The sequence below is a fragment of the Ascidia mentula genome, chromosome 7 (assembly GCF_947561715.1).
Source record: "Ascidia mentula chromosome 7, kaAscMent1.1, whole genome shotgun sequence".
NCBI lineage: Eukaryota > Metazoa > Chordata > Ascidiacea > Phlebobranchia > Ascidiidae > Ascidia > Ascidia mentula.
Window position 1 is genome coordinate 3956908 of NC_138572.1, and position 14686 is coordinate 3971593.

The 14686-nt window shown below is 39.1% G+C and overlaps 2 protein-coding genes across 2 annotated transcripts; both read right to left on the minus strand.

Moving 5' to 3' along the window:
* Window positions 1-638: 638 nt before the first annotated feature.
* Window positions 639-5153, minus strand: LOC145909320 (uncharacterized). The gene is made up of 11 exons (XM_082996714.1): window positions 5084-5153; window positions 4944-5022; window positions 4493-4718; window positions 3852-4023; window positions 3427-3584; window positions 2981-3155; window positions 2291-2468; window positions 1972-2107; window positions 1644-1803; window positions 961-1080; window positions 639-766 (listed from the first exon to the last, which is right to left on the minus strand). The coding sequence occupies exons 1-11, from the start codon at window positions 5151-5153 to the stop codon at window positions 639-641; spliced, it is 1602 nt and encodes a 533-aa protein (XP_082852840.1).
* Window positions 5154-5321: 168 nt separating this feature from the next.
* Window positions 5322-14672, minus strand: LOC145908352 (GATOR2 complex protein MIOS-like). Its single transcript, XM_082995611.1, has 20 exons — window positions 14347-14672; window positions 13871-14088; window positions 13698-13811; window positions 13387-13546; window positions 13023-13160; window positions 12633-12794; window positions 12318-12401; window positions 11797-11913; window positions 11486-11555; window positions 10688-10921; window positions 10392-10500; window positions 10077-10300; window positions 9813-10024; window positions 9374-9553; window positions 8947-9038; window positions 8540-8697; window positions 6910-6965; window positions 6756-6840; window positions 6356-6431; window positions 5322-6147 (listed from the first exon to the last, which is right to left on the minus strand). Exons 1-20 carry the CDS (start codon window positions 14509-14511, stop codon window positions 6075-6077), a joined length of 2727 nt encoding a protein of 908 aa, XP_082851737.1. The 5' UTR covers window positions 14512-14672; the 3' UTR covers window positions 5322-6074.
* Window positions 14673-14686: the final 14 nt, after the last annotated feature.

A 14686-nucleotide genomic window follows, 5' to 3' on the forward strand; every position in this document is an offset into this window, starting at 1 on the left:
AACTCGATGAACTGAACCTCTCTTTCGCGGAAGGAAGTATACATCCTGAAAAAGTATTTTAAACCGTGAATGCTGTGGTTTCAACTGAATCTGAAATCAGACAAAAAATAAAATTCCACAAATTTTCCCGGTTTTATTAATATGTTGTTTATCCTTTATATCTAACAAATTATAATAAAATTCACAAACTAACCAACTGCTATAGGCGAATGAATACTGGAAAATATAAGGGGCATATGAAATTACAACTAATTTTAAATGCTAAGTTTCTATCTGTGTCACGCACAACAACTAACGTTGGAAAAAAGTTGATTTCAGGAAGAAAATATTAAATATTGTTAATATTGTAGCGATTTTGTGCGTCATTATGCGGATGTAGTCATGTGTGTCCGTGTGTCTGGTGATGCATGTCGGTGTGTGTCTCGCTGATAATTAAGATCGGCCGGGGCGCAGTTAAATAAAAAGTGGCGGGCTGTTGCAAGGAGTGTTGGAGAGCCGTTATTGGCTGCACTATATTGGGCACTTTTAACGCACAGATAGTTATTTAAAAGCACATTTCAAAGTAACCATAAGAAGCACATAATAAAGATTTACATAAGGCTGTTATGTAGGGCAAATGCTGAATCCCTGGAGGGGAATTACAATCGTGATAAAACCGCTTCTCGGAATCGAAGAAGAATGTCTTCAAACGGGTCCCAAGTGGAACCAAGAAAAAGATCGCATTCAGAAACCGGGACTGGTGAAAAACACGCCAGTTGCTTGAGCGCTGGAAAATAGAATGATTCAAACAAAAGTGGGGCGTGGAATTTAGCTAGAGAAAGGCGTACGTGGGGAATTGATTGCGCTGATTTTTGAGGTTTTATACAACGTTGTGCTGATTTAAACGTAAAATTTACCAGTGGTTACATTGCATCCAAGGCAAGTTCTCTGCGTTTTGTAAAGTTATGGTAAAGTTTTTACTATTAGCGGTGTTATTCCATTCCTCTGCAGTGACCTCGGCAGGATTCAGGTGGCTGATCATAAAGAGATGGGTGTTGTTTCCCAGGAGGGGCGAAATCAACATAGGAAATGCCTGTTTTGCTGGTAAGTAAAGAAATTACATTGTGTCACGTACTACGCAATACGTAACTTTAATGAGGAATCCCCTTATTCATGATCCGTGCAACCTTTACCCAATCACAATATTGGCACAGAGGTGTCATAGATGGCGACTTTCCCCAGCATTTGAGAAAAATTTACCTCCCCTTATGAGTAGCAATGGTTAGAATTTGACTCAGTCATGGGGAATTCTATGCGTATTTGCAGCCAAATACGTTTTTCTGCATGTATTGTCGATGTACGAATAAGCGTATATCCTCACAAAACTGTTTGCTGCTGATGATGGCAGGCATGCTGTGCTACGTAAAAGTTGCCCCCGACATTAATAGTATTTTCATGAAAAACCTATTGAAAAAGAAACCCCATCTGTTGTGTCACGCAAAATGTGGGGATGCCAATATATTGAGCCCATTTTGACACTCCCTCTTTCCTACAATCGTGTGGGACCTGCTGTACCGCACAAAGGTTGCACCCCTCTCGTTGGGTCTGGATGATACCGACTGTTAAGGGCCTTATTCGCCAAAAACATTGCTTTGTACACTTACTGATTGTTAGAAAAATCCCGGAAAGGTTTGGTGTAACCATGATGATAAAATTTTTCTTGTCGGCCCTATCGCCCTTGTCGGCAACGAACACCTGCTCAATGCTGCACTTTGCCGTGTCGATTATGTTTGGGGAGTCGCATGTATACGGATATTGCAATACCTGCGCAATAATAACAGATAAGTTTTTGAAAACAAAATGTAGATGTAAAACCATTATAAAACGTAGCGTTGCTTTCATCGTTGTGATATTATCTTTTACTTAATAAAGCGTTGCTTTTTCTTAATAATTTGAGCACATTAGAGCAAAAAAAATGATTTTTTGGCGAACCTGCATTTGGCGCAATCCTGGGTCGTTCAGGTAATGAAGGTTGTCCGTGTTGCAGCTCGATGTCGAATCTTTTCCGGCAAGCTTTAGTCCTACACGCGTATCTGAGTCTATGACCTCTTTCCACTCGTTAATGAAACTGTAAAGGGATATTTGAATATTCTTGGGCCCCAACACTTCAACCTTTTTTCAGGGTATATATGACGAAGTGTGAAATTTCTAAATGCCAAGGTACAAAAAACCGTTTCGGAGTTCCAAAAAGTCCTTGCTACCACGCGATTAACAAAATATCTCAAACGATCTTATGACTTTTTGCGCTCACTTGACGGCGAATAGTTTTTGCCGAAAAAAGCTGGGAAAGTTGGCGGGGCTAAATAAAGGATTCCCAGTAAGAAAAGGTCCGGTCTGAAACAATTCCCGCTCCTTTGTAGAGCAATTGTCAACTTGTATGGATGGCTCCAGCACGAGTAATAGATCAATGTCAGGATCGTCGCAGCTCTCTATGATTTAAAAAAATACTAAAATTGCAAATCCATGGGAAAAGTCAAGAGGAAATTTGCAATACTGATTGCTGCATTATTTGGCAAGCAATGGCATTCAAGTGCAGACACGAACACATATTGCAGAAAATGAAATCAAGAGGAATGTTGATGACAAAAGTTTGCAAATATCAAAACTGTTTCCCACTAAAAACGAATAGAACAAAAAAAAACACAGAGACGTAATAATAATGTTTAATTGCTGGTATCTTTTTCGTATCAAAGATTATGCAGAGTTTTGATCTGTATTCTTAAAAAAATTATTAAACCCTCGTAACATTTGCAATAGTTCTATTTAAACAAATCTTGAACCCACTCGAGAATAAAACTGTGCCCACAAGCCAAAACCAACAATGTACATTTTATTTGGTTTAATAAATTAAATACACACCTGACCGGGATTCGTGCCCAGGATATCCCGGGTTCAAATCCCGGTGTGGTCAAAAAAGATTTAAAAAAAAAAAAAAACACACCTCGATCAGTAATATCTTCACAAGGCGTCTCAATGGGTTGTTTGGTGCAATCTGGGAGAGCGTAGCCCGAATCCTGACAACTTCTCAAATTAAAGTATGACCCATTGCACACATTGTCACACACCACTACCGACTCCGTATAAGAATTGCAAAGTTGCTCGTTACAAGGAATGTACTGTTGATAAATAAGAAAAAACGTGACTATATAAAAAGCAGTATTACATCAAAGCAATTATAGCAATAATCTATGGAGTGACAATTTGCTAAACACCTCCAGTCAAATAGACGCGCGGTCAAAATGGCATCACAAAAGCCTTTATTTGGTCTACTTAGACCAACATAATAAATGCAAAAGGGCTGGTTTAACATTTTCGGGATTTTTGGAAGGCAAGTTGTCGAAGATATTGGGTTTACACACAACTTTTCCACTTTCATTGGGTCAATACCTCAAAGTAAGAGTTTTCCGTACACATGCTGTTGTTGACAACAGTTCTGTTCTGGAACATACAAGGCCTCGTTCGGTACTGAACTCCAGGACTGCAAGGGTTGGAACAGTTTCCAAAATCACCCCATCTACCCCAATGCACTGGGTCTGCCCCAACAGCTGTTGTAAATATGAAATTTTCACAGACGTTTGTGAACATGTATTCAGGCAAAAATGATCACTTTATATGGTTTACAGCAGTAAACAAACATTTTTTTTTGGACTCTCTGGTTAACTGCAGAGACCTTGCCAAGCGCGCGGGGCAACTGAAATAATATAACTAATATTTATTATTGTCGTTTTACGAAATTATTTTTGCGTTCACAGGTGATGAAGTGCTATATTTCAAATCAAAAGAAAGCAAATGTATTTTTACAGTCGTCTTACCACAGTCTGACACGTTGCAATACTCGAGTATTTCCAAACACTCAGGTAAAATGGGCGAGGAATTATTGCACGTTTTCGTCACGATCTGATATCCGTTGCCACAAGTTTCAGAACAGTTCGAAACGTCACTAACGGTCAACGCGGCGCATTCGGAAAAGGTGCAGTCCTGGATCTATAAAGGTGGCATTTCTACATTTATCGTCACAACATCTATAGGTATATGTTTAAAACCAATAAACAAAAAACCCTAGCTGTTATCCCGTAATAGTTAAGCCTTGCTATTATTTTTCCTGTCTTTGCATTTGCTTGTTCGCCTTAGTGTGCGCTTATTCGCAACTAAGTCAGTTAGTTCACAGCATGATGAACACAGTAGTGTACGAAACGTTTGCTTATAACGATTAGCACGTTAGCTTTGCCTTTTCTATTCCGTGTAATCCACTCTAAGTTTTTCGAACCTAGCAAACCCTATTCCGCAACGTCCGCAAGTTATAGTTGTCAGCACTATATGGACATTACTTTCTTCTGAAGGTTTTTACAAAAAATTAAAATAAGATTACACATTTACAAAGTGGCAGAAAAACAGAAGTTATTATTTTTTGCGAGTTTTACAGCCAAATTTCTACGTTAGAAAACCTTCCTACCAATGTGGCAGCAGCAGTTCCGCCAGGACAGTTCTCAGCAGGGACTTTCGTGTAGGGCGGACCCGCTATTTGACACGAACGGGTATGAACTCGATCCCCAGTCAGACAGCCACGAGATGGATTAGCTCTACAATCCCCGTATATATATTCCGACCAAGTGACGTTAAATGGACATGGAACCAAACACTCCATTGATTCGAAATCGTTCCCGGGACAAATTCCGCCTCTGCGATTATGTAGAAATACAACTACAAAACGGGGTCACCAGTAAAGTAATCGCGTTGCTTATGAGGTGTGCCTTTTGAATATATTTAGGAGGAAAGACCAATGAATGGTTTTCACAAATTGTAATTGCCAACAAATAGCAACCAGTACCAGCCAACCACTATATGTTGGTTAAATTGTTGTTACCCCACTTTAAAACAATGGGCATTTTAGTCGTAAAACTTACTGGCATTCCCTAATTCTAAACATGGATCCAGTTGTGCAAGCGTTTCCAAGACAAGCGGACTGCATCCAGCCTGACCATTCTGCAATACACAAAAGCATTGCGTTCTGACAGAAACATTGTCCATATAAGGAGTCTCTTACGTGCGTATGTCGGAGTTCCAATGTAAATCACAACGACCAGGTAGAAAAAGAGAGATATCTTCCGTAACATCACTTGAGATTTTGCTCTTTAACTGTCCAACGTTACAATTTGTATCTTTACGTTACTACAATTATACGCTTATGAGACACCCTTGTTTTGTTGCAATGGTTATTATACGTGTGCTGTTATGTTTTGCGCCCGCTGCTCTGCTGAAAACGCCTCGAAGACGGAAACGACTAACGGAAAACAATGTTATTATTGTTAATATTGCGCGCGACGCCACACAACCAAAAAGCATTCGCCAACAAACAATTTTTAGATATGGAGGTAGTATTCTAGCCTATAACCTAACCCATTTCGTAAATTCAATTCCTTTTGATATTCCAATGTAAAATCTAAATATGTTTTGCCGACGCGTCAAAATTACAATACTATCATTAAAGCTAGTTAAAAGAAGAAATGTAATTTAGGTTTAACGGCACTTGAAGTCCACGAGTCAAAAGAACGTGAAAAAATTGAATTAACATTTATTTGAAGCGAAGTTAAAAAATGTGAAATACACTTTAAGTTCGGTTAGAAAACTATTCACGGCAAAATAAGATCGTTGCAGCCTCATGGCAAAAAAATCGACATTTTTGTGTTTGGTAAAGCATTATTCTTTCCAAACCAACACACGTAAGTCGAATTAACAAACGAATTGACGAATTTTAAACGTTTAATACAGTGAGAAGTAAGTTTGGTAAATAGTAACACTTTACCACCATGCGTGGCCGGTAACAATTAGCTGGATAAATTACCACTGTTTAAAGGTGAAACAGTTTGTAAAAATGTGATCGTATAGAACAGATATTTCCTTCCGTTGCTGCTGGGTCGGCGAGTTCCAAGGACAAGCACTTTTGCCCGTGAAGCTGATATAGCCACAATCGCGCTGTATACGCCCCGGTTTTCGCTTGCTCTACGTCAACAACATACAGAATCTATCGGCTTCCTTCAGCCTGTACACTGCGGAGAGCTTATATTGCAATTGCACTTGCAGTCGCTGACTGGACATTGCTTGAATTGCCTGGTGAAATGTGAATAGTATTTCACGTTAAATGTTGTGAATTGCTTCGTGTCTTCCAATTCGCCTGTTCTTCTGGCACAATTAAACATCTACTTCTATGAAGCCGACTCTAGTTAAACAGCAGGTAAAAAGTATGCGTTTAATTTTGCCAGAAGAGCAGATTAATTGAAATACAATATGCCTGGAAGCAATATGCATGTTGACTGACTTAAACCATTCCTGAAGGTGCCCGTGGTGGCCTCCGTGCTTGCACTTCATACACCATGATGACCAGCTGTCAAAATCTAAACAAAATAACTGTGTTTGGGGGTACTGGAAAAATGTTTGGAAATCTGTATGGTGGATGACACTAGAAGTGTGAGAGCATGCGCTTCAGACCAAACGAGTTGCGCGTTTTGGCGAGAAGTTTATGCTGTGAGACGAAATGAATTTTTTTACTACTTGAAATTGCGGAATGGGCACAGTATCGATCCACAATATAAAGATTGCTTTATGGCATTTAGGCTGTGTTATTGGTTGGTACAATTGTTTCAATTACAAATCGCTAAAATTCTATTTTAAGCAGATTCGAAATCTAGGCTAGCAACAGCATCCCTTTCTTAACTAACCTGTTTCCAGGGGTCTGGTGCCTGCATGTAGGGAACATACAGAACACCGTGGCAAAGGTTTTCGACAAGAGGGACAACTGGTTATCTGTGTAAATTGGAGGTATTGGTTGATTGAGTGTTGAGTTAAAAGCATAGTTGTTTTTTTACTACTCACGGGGCTCTGTGTCGCTAGGTTTCCGCTGAGCATGTAGCGACCTCTAGAGGATGGAACTGAGAAATAGGTTTTCGAATTAGCGCTATGTGACAAAGGTTTAAAAATTCTAAACAGAATGCAATATAGCGGGCTGAACAATAACATGAACGCTTGACGTGAAACAGTTATACAATATATGAACAGTATTGGGTTTTTCAGTACTCTGATTTAAAGGAGCTGCACGACATACGCTATATACATTGATGAGTAAAGTATACATTGAAAACGTACAACCTTCGCTCTTTGGAGTCAAAGCCTCCGGAACTTTTTCCCTGCTTTGCGCTTTACTTTGAACTGCGTCCATTAAACTGAAATCTGGTTCTGAACCTGTGTTCACACAACGTTTGTCGTAATCTACAATTCTCCCTTCGAAATACTACCTTTCTGCACATCTTTTTTTCGCTTTTACGGTTTATATAATGTACTAAATAACTTGTACAAAATGGAATTAGTGACGTATCATATGATAGTACTCTACACTATGTGTACGCCTTGCAGGCAATTTTTACTGCGTCATATTGAACGCTAATTCCAAGATAACTGAGTTTAAAGGATTTCACAACTTCAATTGTTTTTTCTTTTTTAACTGATAATATAAGCAATAGAACCAATGTTTTTTACAGTGAGATGAACACAGAGGGCCGCTGTTTCGACCTAGCTATGGTGTGACTATTTAGGTGTCTAGCCAGCTATTTAGCTGATAAGATCGTTAAAAGTCAAACTGTAACTGCACTAATAAGACCCGTTAGGTCGAAACAGTGGACCTGTCTGCAGCTCACTATAACTTTTAATGATTTGCCCATCTCCTCATATGCTACATGTCTAACTTTACGTAAGACCTTACGGGCTCAACTTACGGCGCTGCACTGGTGAGAACAACATAGCACATTTCTGCAAAATACGAGGACTTCGTTTAGGTGTGTTGAACACTTGTGGTGGCTTCCTGGGTGTACTGATAGACTGCTGTGATTGCTGACACTTCCTGGATGTAGATCTAAGATCACTTGAAGAGCTGTGTGAACGTGGACGAATACATTTCCCCGCTTCTGTGGTTTTAGCGGTTTAGAAAATAACCATTGTACAATGAAACTGTCTGAATGTTTGCAAACTGCGCCTGTTGTTGCAACAATTGTTGCTATAGTTTGCTTGCTACTGCAAGGCAGTAATACGACTTTAGGACTGAACTGTGCGGTGAGTTATATAAGTAATTGCACAACCAAAAGTTGTAAAACCAATCTAATTTCCAAAGGATATAATATCTTACGTTATTTAAAAACTTCAAAGCTCTTCTGCTAAAATTTAATTTGTCGACGTTTTAGCTTTGAATTTTTTGAATATTATGCCTGGTAGCGTTAGCAACAAAATATCTTACATCATGTTTGTTTCTGGCACAACAATCGAAGAATCCAGCAGTCATATCGTTGTCATACCGTATACTTTTTATCACATGTAAGTCCCTTATTCGGATTAATGACACAGCACAACGATAAACAGAATAAAAGCATTTTAGATTGATCGTTGTCCAGTCATTAATAATTGAACAATAATGCTAATTATTCCAACGTAGCAGCGTGGAAGCCAACAACCTTACCGACTACTTTGCTTGCGTTAATGATGCTCTTGTTGCAGTAATTACAGAAAACCAATATCTGGGAATTGGGTTTGCGGGATCCAAGTGCTTTTGCCCATGCCATGTCAAATTTAACTCTTTCGTTGTAAAGCATCCAGCGATTTAACAACAGCGTGTAACTGCAACACACAAGGGTTTTTAATTAAGTGCCGGTACACGATATTTACAATAAGTTTGCGAAACGGCGACGGTGCGTTATCACTTGAAACAAAAGATAGTTGTTTTGGTGAAATGGTTTGAAGTACGTTTTTCTCAGCTGTAACTAAAACATGTTGATGTGTGTCATGTTTACCAAGAAGACAACATACATAAATTATTACGATAACGCGCATTCAGCCAAAAGGCTTTAACAAATCATTGCGTAATACCTTTCTTTCCAATGTAAAACAGGAACAGAGTTGAGCCGCATTCTATCTCCAGTCTGCATGATCACACACAACGCTGTCTGACAGTCCAGAGTCTGCGAAGAATCAACATAACATTCACTACAAATGGATTTAACTACACAAAAAACAAAAGGAGAATTAGGACTTGATTAAACGAATCCATCATTCTGAGGAAAACAACCTGGGTTAACAAAACCAAATTAACCATGCTGATTTGTCTTTTACCATTATGGTTCGTAGCAACAAACTTTGCTTTCATAAAGTCTGGTAAACTCCTTGTATACAATGGCTTATGAAACTTTTGTTCGGAATAACAATCAATAGTAAGCTACAACGCGTCAAATTAAATACTGTGCAAAGTGTTGTTATTGAAAACACCAAGAAAATAGTGCTATAAGAACATGTCAACCTTTTCAATGTAGGATTGCAGAAGATCAGTGCCAGCTTCTGTAGCTGCGCCACATACGAGTAAGCCGTCCAACGAACCCCTTTCAACTACGTCCTCACATAGCTTGGTAAGGTATGATATGAGGTGGCTATCAGAGAGAAACAGACAAGCGAAAGCAACTCGATCCTGAATGAGGATTTCCTGCGGGAGAGGGGCAAATGAGAATTGTAACCAAAAAGTCTTTGAAAACTTTGATAGCCACCGCAATGAAAATCATTTTTTGTTGTTTTTTTTCGCAAAAATATGGTGCGATTTGAATTTGAACATTGAAGATAGATAGCATATGCAACCTTTTATGTCATATTATGGAGCCCTATACAGTTCAGCGGAACCCAAGTTAAGGAATCGCTGGTCTAAAGTAACGAATGCATCAACGCTACTAAAATTTACATTGACAGACCTTGTTATCCAGGATGGTATCGAATTTCAACGTCTTTTCTTCCGCTTTCGGTTCATCCACGTTTGCCAACAGAAAAGCGAAAGCAGCTTTGAGGTACGAACTTTTCAACGAGTTTAGTAAAGAACGACACGTCTGGAGCCATAATTCTGAACTGTTGATTCCCATGTACCCGCTTAATGCCATAGCAACCGTTGCCAGGCTGCGACTATCGTCTGCAGGAAAGCGAAAAATGGTGTGTGTGGTAAAAAGGTTACAAAATCTTACCCAAAACAGCATTCACGTGCGAAGAATTGAGGATTTCAATCGCCAGTTTCATGTCCATATGCCACAGGGCGACTGCGCATGCGCGAAGGGTTTGTCCCGTTAGGTGAAGTTTTCGAGCTAGGTTTTCGCCAATTCCTTTGGGACCGAAGCGTTTTTCAGTGATCACAGCAATGGCTGTTGCATTGGCAAGGTCGCACCATCCACACATAGCAAGTGCGAGGTCTCTGAAAGTAGAATTTGCTCTTGTAGAAATAGTTTATTTTGTGCCAGGCTCCCTTGCAGCATTGTAGGCATAACTACAAGTGTGGAAGTTACCGTTTCTTGCTTCTGTACACAGTTGATTTAGTGGCATTCACTCCGATCCATTCCACAGCATCGGCGGTAGATCTGTTCGCGTTGGGTTCGCCACTAGATTTTGGAGCATCTGAAACCATGTGTTCAATGCAAGTTGAATAACAGCTATTGGTACAAATGGCCCAGGACTTCTTTATATATTTTGATGTGCGCCCTCATCAAAAAAATATGCGACTCCTTGGTTTTAGAAATTCGTATTACTAAACTACAAAAACTTGAATATTAATCATCGTATGCCTTACAAACTACATTCTTACCTATAAACAAGTCCTCTATCCCTGACATGTAAATGTTCTTCTGCTGGGGCCTGGGACGGCTTGGGTTTCGCACCAACGGTTGCCTGTGCCCCCCACGATGAGCCAACTCCTGGTTAGACGTCGATTGCGAATCCAAATTTTGCAATTTCTTTGACAGTTCTATCAGCTTCCACATGTTACAAAGTGCGACGTTGTTTGGTTGCAGACCCAGTTCGATGTTGTGATCAGCGTCGGCTTAAACAAAACAATACACACGTTCCAGATGAAAGTTTAAGTGAGTTGTCCCGTTAGCATAAAGTGTAATTTGTTTTGCGTTATCTTCGATTGCTTCTGGTGGGTAAATAAAATTACGGTTATTTCCGGCTCTCCTGTTAGTTTTGTGACCAACGAAGACTTTTTTCCTCAACTTTAGTTGCAAATTCTAATTCGCTTGTCTTACAATGTTGTTTAATACATGGGTGGAAATTCCGTGGGGCGCATGGGACTAGTCCCCCGAATATTTTTGTTGGTAGGGTCACGATGTGATTTGTCCCCCCAAAATCCATAATTTTAGGCATCCTTGCTGCCTTGTTGGTATCTCTTATTCAACACACGTTTCCAATAAGGGAAAATATCGACAAGACCACAGGGGCTGCCTGTGTAGCTTGGTGATGACGTACAGATCGTCCGCCTCTCTTCTATTATTCATTTATAATTTTTTCCCTCGTGGAACCAAACAACAATGGAGACATATTGGACGAAATGGAATTCTAGCCTGTTTTGGGGTATTTTGTTTCAGAACTTAAAAATGTGATTCACCTGATAGTCCGTACTGGTTTTTCGCGCGCTTTTTTATGAGGTCGGTGAGGTTTACAAATTCTTTTGGTTTCTGCAAGAAAAATTAATGTCTAAGTGTTTAGGAACATAACTTACGGCTTTGTAAATCGTTAGCCCAAATGACTGCTCTAAAATTCAGTAGCACACGTTTCGATTGCGTTTTTGCATCAACAGTGTATGTGGATACAATCAGAGCGTTTGCCTATTGGTTTCAGAGCAAACATTTGGGTTAAATTGTTGGTCTTAACGTCTTGGCACTTGTGCGCTTCCATCAACAGACCAAAAGAACCCACGTTGTGCATTATCTTTTCCTCCATGTTGGAACCAGTGAAGGTTGCCTCGCCGCATACCAGAGCTACGTTTTTGCTGCCACGCCAACACGCATACGTTCTTTCCGTTATGTTTGACATCTGAAAGCAACAGGTCTTACTTGAATGAATTAGGGTGCAAAATACGAAACTATTGCAATGCAATGACCTAGAAACGTGCTTTGACACGACAAATAAAAATTCGTAACTTATGTAAATTTGGCTACGTACGAATTTTTAAAGAAACGGAGACTTTAATTTTCATCACCAATAATAACAGTTGGTTGCTTTGCACCTGAACGTTAACGTACGCACAGATTTCAATGTTAAACTGACTTATGTGTGGATCGGAAATGCCGACCTGCCTGTGAGGTGGTGTTTTAGCATATACCAACACCAACACGTGAGTCAGAGCTAAGGTACCGTGCGAGCTCCCACAGCGGTTTTGGACCGCCACGAGCCCGTAACAGAACACGGTACTGATATTGAAATACATGATAACTTACGTAAAACGAATGGGCACTACTTGAAACCAACAGCGAACTTTGATGCAACGGATCCCAAGCAAACCCAGTCACCCAATCACCTTCCTGCAAAATTAAACCATTTAAACAAATGCAAGTGAATGAGGCATGCAGAAAATGTTGCAAATTGGCAGCTGAAAGGTACAGTGATAAAAAGAATGGCCCATAATACAGATAACGTTGACAAGTACTGATTCAAATGAATAACGTTTTTAATCCAAAAGAAAAACGTCATAAATTTGGCTATTGACAAACATTCAACAGCTTAACAGTGAACAAAATATCAGGTGCACTTACTGGAAATTTGAGTGGGACATTTCTTATCGTTGGTGGACCAGAATCCTGCTTAATAGACTTAAGGATGTCATATACAAGCACTGAAGATGTCTGTGCTACGGAGTTGTCCGAAGCACTAAATAAAGCAGCAAGCATTCCAAACCTAGTTGAACTCCATTGTATCTAAATATAATTGCAAGGATGTGTCGCTGGTGGTTACCATGGTGATAAGTAATTATATCTTATTAGACAGAAAAAAATAATTACTAGAAAGATATTAGGTAGTGCTGTCATGTAAGATCTCACGAACAAAATGAGTTTAAAAAATTCTCAACTTATCCAGAAGAAAGTTAAAAAGAAATAATGTGTTGACATTTTGTTTTCTTGCAAAGGTAGTATGCTTCATCCTACTTTTCTTATGTTGTGAGGTGCATCCACAGTGATAACAGGCTTGCTAAACGACCTCAAGTCCCAAAAGGCAATGACATTGTCATTGTACGATGCCATTCTGTGTTTGAGTAAGGGGTCAACACAGATGCCAAATGTTGCCTAAAAGAGAAGCCGTAAACATAAGAAAAGTGTGAAAAAAACATGTTAATTGACAGCAACAGGTGAATAAAAAAAAGTTTTAAAAATATACAGAAAGTCATTTGGAACCAAAATTGTGCAAGAAATGTGAAAAACTATGGAATGACCTAATGTATTTATCACAAACAAAATACACATTTAACAGAACTGTGTGCAAGAATAGTATAATATTTTTAAAATGGTGTACTTTATGGTTTATAGTCGTTGGCTGGGAGGAGACAGAAACTCTGACATCAAACAGCCGGAGAAACTTTCTGCTCATTCCAGCTATAAGCAGATGATCTTGTTTTCCTCCTGTCCATGTTAGAGAATCCACTGACTCCGCTGACCCATATTCAGCTACAGTTCTGAAATGCACCAAAGCAAACAGGAATCTGGTGTTTTTTCACTGTCTTCATTACATTTTGAGTGTGGAAAGTACAGTGGGAATAGAGGGACATAAAATAAATTCTCCCTTTTGAGAAATGTAATGTCAAAAATTTTTACAAAAAAACTTACAAAGGATTTGCTGCAGTAATTGTTTCTGTGGAAACTCTCAATCTGTCGTTTGTAGGTTGATATGCTTCATACGTTGATTTGGCAACAACGTCCCATATTGCAACACAGTTGTGTCTGTTGAACAATTTAAGCTTGAGAAAGTTTTATCAAAAAAAACTTTAATTTCTTCCTACCTTCCATGTTTCTCCAAACCGACAGCCAACCAACTAGGTGTAAAAGCATTCCATGCAATGTTGCAACATGCCTTCTGATTTTTTGACTGGAATTCCTTTCCAGCCAAAGCAGAAACTTTTTCTGAGTCGATGCCAGCATTTCGAAGCAAAACTTTTCCATTGCTCTGTCCAAGTGCAATTATGCTGCTATGGTCAGATGATGGGTGCCATGCCACACACTAAAAAATTGTGGAAAGTTACAATTCACAAATATGTAATATTTTTAAGACCAACAAACACAAAAAAGAAAACAATTTAACTTTGTTAAAACCAAATATCATTGGTTCAGTTTCCAAAAAAGGATAATTGATGGCGCAAACACGTTTTAAGGGTGTAAACTTTTTCAAGCAAATTCAATTTTTAGTTACTTGTGCATTGTTGACCAATTGTGGCTTACTCTACGTTACATTGATGGCAATTAAGAAGTATTTTGGTACCTTAACGTCTTGGTTTTCAACATCTTTTGTCAAGAACCTCGTGGTACGTAGCTCACAAAAGTTGCTGCCATTGACGTTGAGTTCGTCAGTTATATTATAGAATGATACACCGTTTTGGGCAGTGCAGAAAACATTAGAATTGTGGCAGTTGAACTGTACATTCATTACTTACACTGTAGGGTGAGCTATAATAAGAAGGCAAACTACAACAAAAGTTAATTTCTGCACGTGAATAGATAGTATGTTGATTACGCGTGAAGGTTGGCAGAAAGGTAAATACATGGAAAGGTGATGTGCCTCAAATACTTACCTCACTTTTTTCTCAAATTCTTATACGTTG